Source organism: Artemia franciscana, chromosome 5 (assembly GCF_032884065.1).
Source record: "Artemia franciscana chromosome 5, ASM3288406v1, whole genome shotgun sequence".
Classification (NCBI taxonomy): Eukaryota; Metazoa; Arthropoda; class Branchiopoda; order Anostraca; family Artemiidae; genus Artemia; species Artemia franciscana.
The window spans coordinates 53,229,550-53,242,064 of record NC_088867.1 but is presented as its reverse complement, the minus strand read 5'-3'; the positions used below and the strand labels follow the sequence as shown (position 1 = coordinate 53,242,064).

The window sequence follows — 12,515 nt, the reverse complement described above, 5'->3', positions numbered from 1 at the left end:
TAGGACAAGTACGTGGAGGTTTTTGGGAAACTTTAAAAACTTTTTATAAAGAAAGTAATAAACGTGAATGCAATAGTTATAGAGGCATTAGAGTTATAGTATTAGTAATAGTTACGAGGCATTAGAGTTATAGTATTAGTAATAGTTTTAGAGGCATTGGAGTTATAGCATTAGCAATAGTTATAGAGGTATTAGTTTGGTTTCTGTAGGAAGCAAATTACTCGGCACGACGATACGTAATAGAATGAGAGTATGTAGATGATGTTATAAGAGAAAACAGTGGTTTTAGAAATGGCAGAGGATGCCATGACAAAATTTTCACTTTTAGATAAGTAGTTGAGTAGTGTCAAAATTATCAGACCCTTTTACTCTTCAGTTTTATTGATTGCTAACTTAGCCGTCGTGCGTTGCTACGATCTCGAAATAAGGGAAATCCAAGAAAAATTCCTGTGTGTAAAATTCCTTCCCCAGGGGAAATCCCCCGTAGACCCCCCCCCCCTCCCCATAATTCCCTTTCGCTTGAGAACAGAGTGCTAAAATCGAGCAAGCTTATTTTTTAATATGGAAGGTTTTCCTCTCCTGCGGAATTCCCCCGTGGAAAAATTTTTCCACGTGTAAAATAACGATAGTATTTGTCACTTTAAAAGTATTTGAAAAATTACGTTGAATAATAAATTGACAAAACTGTTGAATATCGAATTCAGAGAATTTAATATTTTTAAGAAGTGTGTGGAATGAATCCATATTTCATTAACCTGTTAATTGAATACCTATAAAATGTGGACCAAATGGAACTGTCAAGTATTTGTGTTGAGGGGTATTTGTATTTGTGTTGTGTTGAGTTTATGTAATTTCAGTCAGCGCGAAAATTACCAAGAGGACCTTTTGGGGAATGTATACTTTAGCAAGAGTGTGCTCAATAACCTCTTAGTGTTTCTTGGCGATCGGATCACCCCCGTCCCCAAAATGACCTGTAAAGGAGAGGAAGATACATGTGCGGTTTAAATGTTAATTCGTGGACAAGAAAAGAAAGATAGGGGGTAGGGAGGGAGAGAGAAAGAGGGAAAGGGTTTCAACTATTTAAAAGAATTTATCCTGATTACTAAACCAACTCTAATGGAACCCGAACACTTAACAATTGTCAAAGGATAGTCTAATATACCAGTTTGACTGATGTTATGTCAAGCAACAAGCTGTACGGAAAGTGTGGCTTGATCACACCATTTGGGGCTATAGCGAAAGGAAGGTTGAGTTGACAAGAACACCTTTTATGGATGAAAGATTGGGTCAAAGGAAAAGCCGATTGTCCCCGATTGGAATGGGAAAAGATGAGGAGGATGGATTAAAGAAAATCATAATTTAATGGGCGGAGTTAAGAGTAAAGCATAGGGTGGAGGAGGAGCGTGCTCAGGTGGCATGGTACTGCTGTGAGCTGTGTGAAGTAGTAGTTCTGTAATCAACCAGATTGTAAATCACTCCATGTGAATCGTGGTAGAAATTAGAAACTAGTCGTAAAAGGAATATGTTATTTTTCGATTTTTTTAATGATTTTCAATTGCTAAATTTTAATCATTTAATACGACTCCTTAAATTATCCCTAATTGATAATAAGTTGAAAGAGATACAATTTGTCTACACTCCTCAGTGGCGTTGGGGATGTTAGAGGAGGAAAGGGAAATCTCATATATTAACATCTTTAAATGAATATGTTTTCAACCTCCTATGACATTTCAACTCTTTTTCTAAAATGTACCTGTGAAGCTTCTGTTTCTGCATAGTTCAGTTCCCTTTCTCATGGGATTACATGGATCATAGATCACAACCCTCAGGTGTATATTTTTCTGGACCAAAATTTGATCAATATACTATTTTGGAATGTTTGGCCACTCTGATTATATTGGCTTGTCTGGCTCTATGTTGGGCTACGGGATTATAAATTTGGCTGGTCGATTGACCTCCTGGTGGTAAAAAAAAATTCAGGGCAATTGAAAATTTCTTTCCCTACTTAGGTAGGATAATGTAAATAATGATAAATCCAACGGAACGAACAAAACCTGTGCAAAATAGGTAAAATGCTGGAAAAGTTTAATTTCAAAATTAGAAAAGAAATTTTAAATGCGTTTGATTTGTTGCGAATAGCTTACATGTGTCAAAAACTTATTTTCCCTTCCAAACTGAGTTTTATCATAGCTTGAGCCTTGGGACTCTTCTTCAGCAATTCCAAATATTCGGACCAACTTACTCCTTGTCTGATTTTCTACCGTCATCTGTTACTATTTATGAGGCCTCGGGAAGGGGGGAAAATTCATTGTTAAGAAAGTATTTCTGCTGTATTTTTGTAATTTAATTTTAGATGATTATTTTTTTGTGTACTTTTAATTTGATAGTTTGTTCTTTATAGGCAACAATCAAGAAAATGTTGGTTAAGGAGGGTAAATTAGACAAATTTGGTAAACCAAATGAAAACACTCCAAAAGACTGGGCTACTTCCTACGTAGACTACAGTGCTACTGTTAAAACAGAAGAGGCTGTAGTAAAAACAGAGGTTGGAGTCGAAGAAACTCCAAGAAAGGTAAATTTTATTCAATTATAAAATAAAACATTTTAAGAGAGTGTGAAACGGAAGCCGTCGAATTGGCTTTCTAAAGAAGTTGCAAAAAAAATAGTTCTTGTCTTTGTTATTGTTATTATATCCACAGAATGTCCTTATAACTATATGGCGTTAAAAGTACTTAACACTTAAGCTCGAATTTAAGTTTGTAAACTAAGAGGCATGGTTCTCATTCCTCTATTTCCGGTGGTTTTGGTGTTAAGACTTACGAAGGTCTGAAACGACTAAGCTTAAATGCTATAAATAGCCTTTTATCAAGTTAACAACCGAAGAAATGAATATTGAAACCTGCCACTCTGTCATACAACTATTGGTGAAGATTAATAGCATCTTCAACTTTTGGATGGTGTTACGAAGAATGCTCAGTAAAGTTTTTTTTTTTTAGCTGTGAAAAGATGCAGGTTGTACTGAAAGGGAACAGTCAATTCCTGTCTGTTTGCTTTCCTTGTGTAACGTATGTGGATTCAATATGGCATTCTAAAAATTTGATAAGTACTTGTTCCAACTGCAATGGGGGGGGGGGGGGTTAAAACAAAATAGCCTTTGTGTGGTGCTTCGAAAATGCTCTGTCTGAAAAATTGTGTTTTTTTAAGTTATTAGCAATAATAGAGCACAAGATGTCTTCAAAGGAAACAGTCAATTTTGTGCCTTGTTTTCTTTGTTGTGTGATCACTCAGATATTTCCTTTCTTTTTTCTAGCCTTTCTGGACTTAGTTTCACTAGTGACACATCTTGTTATTCGCTACAGTTACAGCTATTGCATGTACGGCTCTTGAGGCAAGAACTATTGGAGTAAAAGCTGATGCTTCCATTAAAATTAAAGATTATTAACGGGTTAACCTATTGTTTTAGGTTAGCATAGGCGTTTCACTCAAGAGTAATATTCGTTTGTAACTGTATTTTTTTTGAAATTTTAGTTGATTTGTCGTGCGATTTATTCAGACGACGGAACTTAACTTTTATCGGGATAAATAGGCAAATTTTCCTGGCGTACTTCTTTTAACACAACAGCATCCGTCTTCAAGGGTACTTCTTGTGCGAACGTAATGTCAATAAAAATCACTCGTTGCTGCAGTTCACGAGTTCACGAATACCGTCTTTTTTTTCTTTTTTTTTTGCTACCCTGAGGTTAAGTTTTTTTTTTTTTTTTTTTTTTTTTTTTGCTATCCCATGATTTATTTAGAACTGTTATGTGATTTTTCTTTTTTGCCAAATTCAGAATACAATCTTTTCTTGGTATATTTTGCAGAGAAAAGTTGAGGAAATCACCACATCACCTGATGTCACAATTAAAGAGGAACCAAGTGAGGACGAAGAAGAACGCCGGAGGAGAAAGAAGGAGAAGAAAAAGAAGAGAGAGAGTGAAGCTCAAGAACAGCAGCAGGCAGAAGGAACAGTAGAAACACCTATTAAGGAGAAAAAGAAGAAGAAAGACAAGCATAGAGATTCCGAAGCTCCTGTTGACGTTGGAATGGAAGCAGCTACACCGGAAGTAAGCTCCTAGGTTTAATTGTATGCTTGCTATAGTTTACAGTACTGTTCCTTAGTTTACTAAATTTCGTCTGGTATTTCATTTTGATACTTCAAAATATTTTCAAAAGCTGAAAATTTATGCCCTAAGCTGAGTTTTCTTTTCTCAGAGTCAAAACTAATGATGGCCACAGAAGGCATTGCCACACACTGCTTGAATCATTATATTAGGGGATTTTCAAAAGCTGAAAATTCATGCCCTAAGCCGAGTTTTCTTTTCTCTGAGTCAAAACTAATGATGGCCACAGTAGGCATTGCCACACACTGCTTGAATCATTATATTAGGGGATTTTCAAAAGCTGAAAATTTATGCCCTAAGCCGAGTTTTCTCTTCTCAGAGTCAAAACTAATGATGGCCACAGTAGGCATTGCCACACACTGCTTGAATCATTATATTAGGGATTTTCAAAAGCTGAAAATTTATGCCCTAAGCCGAGTTTTCTTTTCTCAGAGTCAAAACTAATGATGGCCACAGTAGGCATTGCCACACACTGCTTGAATCATTATATTAGGGAGTAATCTTTGTTGAGATGAAACTTGATTATTTGATAGCTTGGAAAAGTAGGAGAGCTGGATATCTTGGTTCTCTGTTTCTCAACAAGTTGCTGGGACGAATTTTATAGAAAATGTAAGGGTAATACTGTAGAGTTGTGAATCTTTTAAGGAAAATCCCTAAATTAAGTAAAGTAGTACCATTAGATTTCTTGTCTTGTACTGGATCCCAATATCGTAGTCATCTTTCTGAACGTGTACCCGCCCCATCCCCTGACGGTCCCATACATAGCCTTTGGCTGTGTATAAAACTAAAAAAAAGAACACTAAAGCAATGAAATTCTTACTTTATAATTTGGAGCATATTTCTATTAATCTGATTGTAATGTTTTCTTCCATTATTATCCACGCTTCAAGTCAATATTAAAGGTATGGGTCCATCAGGGAGGAGGGTACATTGTCAGGGTATCGACTATTATGTTAAGAAGAGCATAAAATGAGGAATCTAACGGTACAACTTATTTTATTAAGATGTTTCCTTCAGAAGAGTCGTGACTCTACAATGTTACCAATATAAGATTATAGAAAAATTCGGAGATTAGTGGGGAGCATGTATATTTGAACTTTAAATTATTTATATATTACATAAAATGCGTTTTTCTTACATTTTCTTTTAAATCAAGTCGTAATAGCAATTTTGTTTTCTACCTCGGGTTCAAACCCTTCCAACTGAACAGGGAATTTGGAGTTTTATTCTACCATATATGCAGATTTGAATTTCTTGATAAGATGGACATCAATCTACTAGCACTGTATATAAGGAACAAAAGAAGTAGTTGTTAACTCTCCCTTCCATTTATTTTTTACAAGCTCGTTTTTAACGTGACCTACAGCCAGAACAAGGAATAGTTGTGGGGCAGATAAAGCAGGGAGAGGGAATAGTTGTGGGAAAAATTGGAATTGCTACACAATAAACATAAATGTACTGATATGAAGTGAGCACATAAAAAAAGCACTTTGTGTGGTTTGGTTAACTTTACCAACAAATAACCATGTAAATTTTTCATTTGCCATTTGCATATTTGTGGCTATTTTTTCTTTTGAAACACCTTCAAGGGTTAGAACCCATTGTCAAATGGATGAATTTCCAGAGTTATCGTGTTTTTGGGTTTCACCCTAACTGATCTAACGGATAAATCCATACCTGTGCTTTTACAGTTGGTAAATACATCCGATTGCTCGGGTTCCTTTTACATTTTTAAAGAGGATTCTCCGGGTGATTCTTCCAACTATAGTATATGCCATTTACCTTGAGTCAGCTGTGATAGGCATACACACAATTGAAGGGGATAGGGGAACATATACTTGAAACCTTAAGCTGAGAAATGAAGCTATTTTTACCGTTGGATGTATCTTATCGCACAGATTCCTTCTACTCTTCTAAACCGGATCCTTTGGTTACTTCTTCAAACTAGCTACTCATTCTGTGGTTTTTAGGACATGTATACATGGCTAGGAGATGTCACCCCGGTGTTATTTTATTTCTTCCACACAAATCCTCCTCCTTCTCGAAAACACATTGTTGCGGGTCTAGTTTATGATGAGTTATTGCACATAAGGAAGTTCGCGCAGTTGCAGTAGATCGAAGTACAAAATTTTTCAAAAACTCAGAGAGATATTCACGTTTAGATTGCGCAAGAATCCCCGAAATAGCCGCTATTAGCTTATTTTCTTTGAGTATATTTACCAATATCGTTATTAGGAAAGGTCCTTTATCAGTGGGTGGATTTGAATAAAAGTCAAAATGTCGAAGTTCTATTATTTGACAACGAATGCAAATCCAATTTTTGCAGTTATGTACAAATTACATGTCTGTTTGAAAACGTCTCTGTGGGTTTGATCTCAGCTTGGTAGTACGGAACTACGGAATTGGTAATACGGAACCCAACGTTGAAAATCAACCCAGCTATTGCAGTACACTGCGAGACCCACGCAAAGACCTTAGTAGTCGAGATGCGTCGTTATTCCGATACATTACATTACAATAAAACTCCAAATTTTTCTTCTCGCTCAATTGAACTATCTGTCTTGGCTTTTTCTATGATTAGCCATGACTTGATGCCCACAACTATTCCATTTTAATTCATTTCTAGAGTAATTCTAGTTTCAAAATATTTTGCAGTTTCATGCCACTGTCCTGTGAGCTAGTTAGGTCGACTTTCTGCTGAAATCCTCTCAAATCTTCTAAAGTTCTTTTCAGCAGTGGCATTAGTTTAGATTCTGCTAGTTTGCTATCAAGCGAAAAAAAACTTTACTCGGGCGTTAAAATTCTAGTTGATTGACTTTTGGCTATCTCGGAAAGGGGTTAGGTTAGGAAAATGAAACTTTCAGGGATAGGTCTAAAGGCTAAAGTATGTTCCGGGAAGGTATTTTGAAGTACCCACCTCCATTCCTTCTCCCTCTAGAGGGCCCTGACCTTTGATGACCTTTAAATTCTGCTAGTTTGTTATCAAGCAAAAAAAGAAACTTAACCGAGTAATTCTAAATCATGGTTTTAGTAATATTCATTCATATAATGGAAGTTTTCTTGTATTTTACTCAAAATTGGGAAAACATTGTGCAAAATACTCTTTAATTAATTTTTTTTTTATTGAATTTTGGCAAAATCTAAAGTTAATCTGAGCAAAAGGAAACACATTGCAAGATCAACGCAAAGACCTTAGTAGTCGAAAAGCGTCGTTATTTCGATACATTTCATTACTTGATGCCCACAACTATTCCATTTTAATTCATTTCTAGAGTAATTCTAGTTAATATTTTGCAGTTTCATGCCACTGTCTTATTGCCTTTGAGCTAGTTAGGTCAACCTTCTTCTGAAATCCTCACAAGTCTTCTAAAGTTCTTTTCAGCAGTGGCATTAGTTTAGATTCTGCTAAGTTTGCTATCAAGCGAAAAAAAACTTAACCGAGTAATTCTAAATCAATGGTTTTAGTAATATTCATTCATATAATGGAAGTTTTCTTGTATTTTACTCAGAGTTTGGAAAACATTGTGCGAAATACTCTTTGATTAATCCTTTTATTGAATTTTGGCAAAATCTAAAGTTAATCTGAGCAAAAAAAAACACATTGCAAGACCAACACAAAGACCTTAGTAGTCGAAAAGCGTCGTTATTTCGATACATTACATTACAATAACACTCCAAATTTTGACTTGGTTCTTCATGTTTTAATATCACTTGCTTCAAGAAATTAATAGCATTTTTGAAAACCATGCAAGATAATGGCTGAGACATTATCTGTCTCAGCCATTGTAATAATATAATAATATGATAAATTAATATAAAATATATTATAAATTAATATAATAATATTAATAATATATAATTATTACAGCTTCACTTTCAAACTTTCCAAAAAAGACTTTCCATTGGTTTTTCGCGACTGGCACTTTTTCAGCTTAGACACGTCTTGTCGCAAAAACCTCCTTATGGTATAGTATGTTTTTACATTTTGCTTTATTTTTATCGTTTTTTTTTTCAGTTCGTTTAATATATTTCGTGGTGACAATAAGAAAAAAAAACAACTTTAAAACATTACATCGCTGTCGTAATTTGTTTGTCTTTCTTTTATTTGTCCCCATATTGTACTGAGAGATATGCTTCCTTTTCTTTTTCAGGGCGAAATCAAGAAGAAGAAGAAAAAGAAGAAAGAGAAGCAAGATGATGAATGAAGGCCTTACAGATTTTTGTTACCTGAAGGATATTAGAAATATATCCTCGGCTTTTATTTTTGTTTTTTCTAAGACCTAAAGTTTAGTTTCAATCCATCCATTCGACCTATTTTAAGGGCCTCATTTACATGCGAATAGATTAAATTAGAAGCATTCAATACTGAGTGATAAACATGATGGGGAGTTAAGAGCCCTATATATGATAGATGAAGCTGCTAGATAGTTTCATCATACACGTGAATATTGCAGACTCCCTCGCTAGCTGTTCAATGTCGTGAAATCTTACGACATTTCGTGTCGTAAACCGGTACACGAAAAGATTTAAACACATGTTTTGAACAAAATTTACTTGTAAAACTTTAGAATTTGCCCAGAGCCGTATTTCCTAGAGTTGGTAGAGCCCAAAGATAGTTCCCTCGAAAAAAATTAAATACAGACCCCCCCCCCCCTCCAAACTCAAATATAAGCAATAAAGGCCGAATTAAGGTGAAAAAATTCTTCAAAGTGGGCGACCCCCAGCCACAAGGCACCAGACCCGGTTGATCCCCCTCTCCCCCCTTTGAACGGCTATGGACTTGCCTGATTTGCCCGAGATTAGGTGTGGGTTTTTCATAAATGAGGATTGTACCTTAAAATTTTCGGGTGAGATTATCGATTTTTGTTATAAAAAGGTCTGAAGAATAAGAGAGGCAAGAAACTTTCCTCGTTTCTTTTTCACTATTCCGAAAGTGTTTCTCTAATTTCAGGCTTAGAAAAGAACTACGTAAAAAGTAATTTTATAATTTAATATTCTGCATAAATCTGTATATCTAGTTGTTGAAGATTTTCTTTGTCTATCTACGGTTAAGTTGTTTCCATGTAAGCTTTAGCTATCGTCCTTTCTAACCGAATTTTGGAATACATGTTTAAATAGAGATTCTTTGCTTAAAAGACATTCTTTTTTATTTATTTAAAAAAAACAATATCCTTTTAAAAGCAGAAATACGAATCACACATTTGGAATCTAGACTATAAGCATAGTTACGAAGATGTACTATGATTATATATTCAGCCAAGAAAAAGAACTACTCTAAGGAATAATCGTTACAGCGAATAAACAATGTATAACATAATAAACACAAGAACCGACTTCAAAAACGCAAAATGCCAGCCGAGAGAAAATGCTGGCCCCTAGCAAGTGGGGTCCAAGTTCACATACATAAAAGAAAAATAGTGATTTTGCTTCATACGAAATTTACTATGTGAGACGTCAGAGTCCGTACCATCTGGACAGTAGTCCCGTCGAGAGTACGGACCTGCGAAGATGGTACGCCTGTCAGGCCAGACTGCAAAGTGTAGGGATGCGAAAAAAGCTTGCAAAGCGAGTATATATTATGGATTATGAATTTAGTCTTTGGGAAACTAATTACCAAATCTTTTAGGCCCCCTGATTCTTTCAAAAACCGCACTGTTTAGCAAACTTGAATGAATTGATTCCCACCTTCTTATTAACGAATTTTTAGACAAACACGAATTTGAAAAGAAAAAAACAACAGCAATAAAATACAAACAGAAGAGAAAACTGAACAGAACAAACCAATGGATTTTGAGACTCAATACTAATTTAGTGTTATAGATTCCAAATCCCACAAAAGAGAAAAAGTGAACATTGGCCTTCAGTACAAATTTGATTTGCATATAAACGTATATACAATGAAAGAGTTTTGTAGTTCATTGAATTATAAAATATTGACGAAATAAAAAGGGGGCTGTTTCACGAGCAAGACATGGTCCTTGAAAATTGGTGAAATTTGGCCTTCGTCGAATTTGTATTCTTTGTTTGGTTATACTTAGATCTTTTATTCAAAAATATTTTAAAACCCTAGTTGATATCCAACAGTCGGGCTTGTTTTGATGCTGAACTGGCATTTCCTTAAAAGGAAGGATAATGTGTAAGAAAACAATATTTTCGCCAAAAAAATATATTATATTATGAAATATAAAAATATATTTCAGATTTTATAAAATATTTCATTTAATCAAGATAATCTACTACCAGTAAGATTTTCAGATTTCCTAGAAACGTAAGAACAGAATTTTTTAAAGTAATTTGCCATTAAATGTTCTTATTCCAGTTCAGGTGCTCACATTTCGACAGTTATTTTCTTGGATTTATTCATTTTTGCACTGAAATATCGAGCAGTTAACCAGCTGTATGTGGCTGCTTAATATACTGATAATAATTATAGTCTCTTGTGTATATCCAAAAATTCTTTGCATATTCAAAAAGTTAAGAAAATGAATTTAATGAATTTCTTCGTCAACAGTTTCTTGATGATGCTTGAGAATTTATGTGTTTTTTTCTCGGGGTTGGGCTTGCTTTTTTTTCTTTTTTTTATGATGAACCAGAATATTAACAAAATATTCGTAATCTATCCTTATATGCATAGCTATTCATCAAAGTATTATTCGCAAGGATCAGGGAAAATTTGGAAACATGTAAGAAATTTGGCACAGACTATATCAGTGATTTTGTTTAATGGTAGTGATTTTAGATGATATTAGTTTTATTTTTGATTCTTGAAATATCTTCTACGGATATTCGAATAAAAGTAAATTATACAAACTCCAGCGTTACACACTCAAAAGCTACTGATCAGTTGCCACAGGAGAAACAACAAGAAAATTAACGGATAGTATAACCGGGAAAACTAAAAGATCAGGATCCAATGTCATCACCCGAACGTCTTCAGAACGATGCAATGTCACCAGTTTTACGCCAGTTGACTGAGTTGTCATGACTTGCTGAAAGTCATTGACAGTGGTGGCGACAATCCTAAAACCAGTAGAACTAAATTAATCACTACTTTGCAGTTACTTGGTCCATTATTTAAAACTAAGACTACACTTTATTGTTGAAATAATTAACCCCTCTAGAGAAATTTTTTGCAGAATAATCGGTACTTTTATGATAGACCCCCTACCGCTAAATTGTTCATTCATTGACGCCTTGTTGAACTGGTATTTTATATTTTCAACTTAGCGTCAGACAAGACAAAGAGAACTAACTGAATAGATGGAAAATATATAATTTGGGCTACATATTTGCACATTAGGGAGGGGGGGGGGTAAAGTGTTGTATGAGGGACAGTGTCGAGTTAGGAAACAATTCTTACTACATAATATGCAGAATAATAGTGCCTAACACATTGGGCATGCAAAATCGCTATACTTTACCCCTCCCCCCTAACGTGCAAATTTAGCCCAAATTTGTTTCTCAGGTATCATATTTTTACCATAATTAGGAGTGAGCGCCAGAAAAACATATTACAAGAATGTTTGGTAGGGGGCGTGTCAAATTTTAAAACCATTAATGCAAGGCATGGAAGATTCCCGAAAACGAATTTAAAATCGGCATAAAAAGAAACCAATTCAACAAGAATCAATCAACTTATAATTTCGTTTGACAAAGTTGTAATCGATCTAGCATTTGTATGAGACTAAGGTAAAAATCAAATGTCTAAAAAGTGACAGGTTAGCCAAATACCAGCATCAGTTTCTGGAAACAAAAGTCTAAGGCATATATCTTGTTTTAGAATCTTCAGTCCATTTTTTCTTCTTTTGATATATTTTTGGTGGGATCAGAGCTGAACTGTCTCAAAGTGGCCTTATCTAATACTTTTCATCATTGTTCGTATTGCTTGCCCGCTTTTGTGGTAATAATCTATATCTCGCCTCAGTTATGTGATTGTTCTGTGTCATGTATCGTGTTCTTCGAGTAAAATGGATTTCAAAAATACGCTAAATACGCGGGATCAATACGCTAAATGGCACTGACGATTTTTTTCTGAACATAAACTAGTTCCGTCTCTTAAGTTTTTCGTACTCTTTTTGTAGCACTAAAGAGTTATGTTTTCAGAATGTTTCTTTATAATTCTCAAGTGTTTCTGACGGAAAAAAAATATGAAACTGTGTGAGCTAAAAAGATGTTACCACATTTACAAATTTAATATAAAAAGCTATATTAGAAAACTTCCTAGGAGAGAAATAACAAAATTTATGTGTTTTTGTTTTACCCAAAACTCAGAAACCTTCGAGACTATAAAACAAATATGATGCCAAAACAAGAATGACCTGCAAAAATTTTACTTTTGTGAAGGAAAATTTAAAA

General features: G+C 34.7%; 2 protein-coding genes across 3 annotated transcripts in view; one reads left to right on the top strand and one right to left on the bottom strand.

The window, feature by feature from the left end:
- LOC136027593 (H/ACA ribonucleoprotein complex subunit 4-like) overlaps positions 1-8,421 on the top strand; it is a 34,107-nt gene extending 25,686 nt beyond the window's left edge. Inside the window, exons 10-12 of the mRNA XM_065704984.1 lie at positions 2,402-2,572; positions 3,861-4,103; positions 8,312-8,421. Coding sequence (XP_065561056.1) covers positions 2,402-2,572; positions 3,861-4,103; positions 8,312-8,365 — 468 coding nt within the window. The 3' untranslated portion in view covers positions 8,366-8,421. The remainder of the gene's footprint in view (positions 1-2,401; positions 2,573-3,860; positions 4,104-8,311) is intronic.
- An 860-nt stretch (positions 8,422-9,281) lies between these two features.
- LOC136027594 (germ cell-less protein-like 1) overlaps positions 9,282-12,515 on the bottom strand; it is a 28,013-nt gene continuing 24,779 nt past the window's right edge. The window contains exon 4 of one of the 2 annotated variants that reach the window (XM_065704985.1): positions 9,282-11,180. In XM_065704985.1, coding sequence (XP_065561057.1) covers positions 10,994-11,180 — 187 coding nt within the window. In that variant the 3' untranslated portion in view covers positions 9,282-10,993. The remainder of the gene's footprint in view (positions 11,181-12,515) is intronic. The other variant, XM_065704986.1, reaches the window with a different exon arrangement.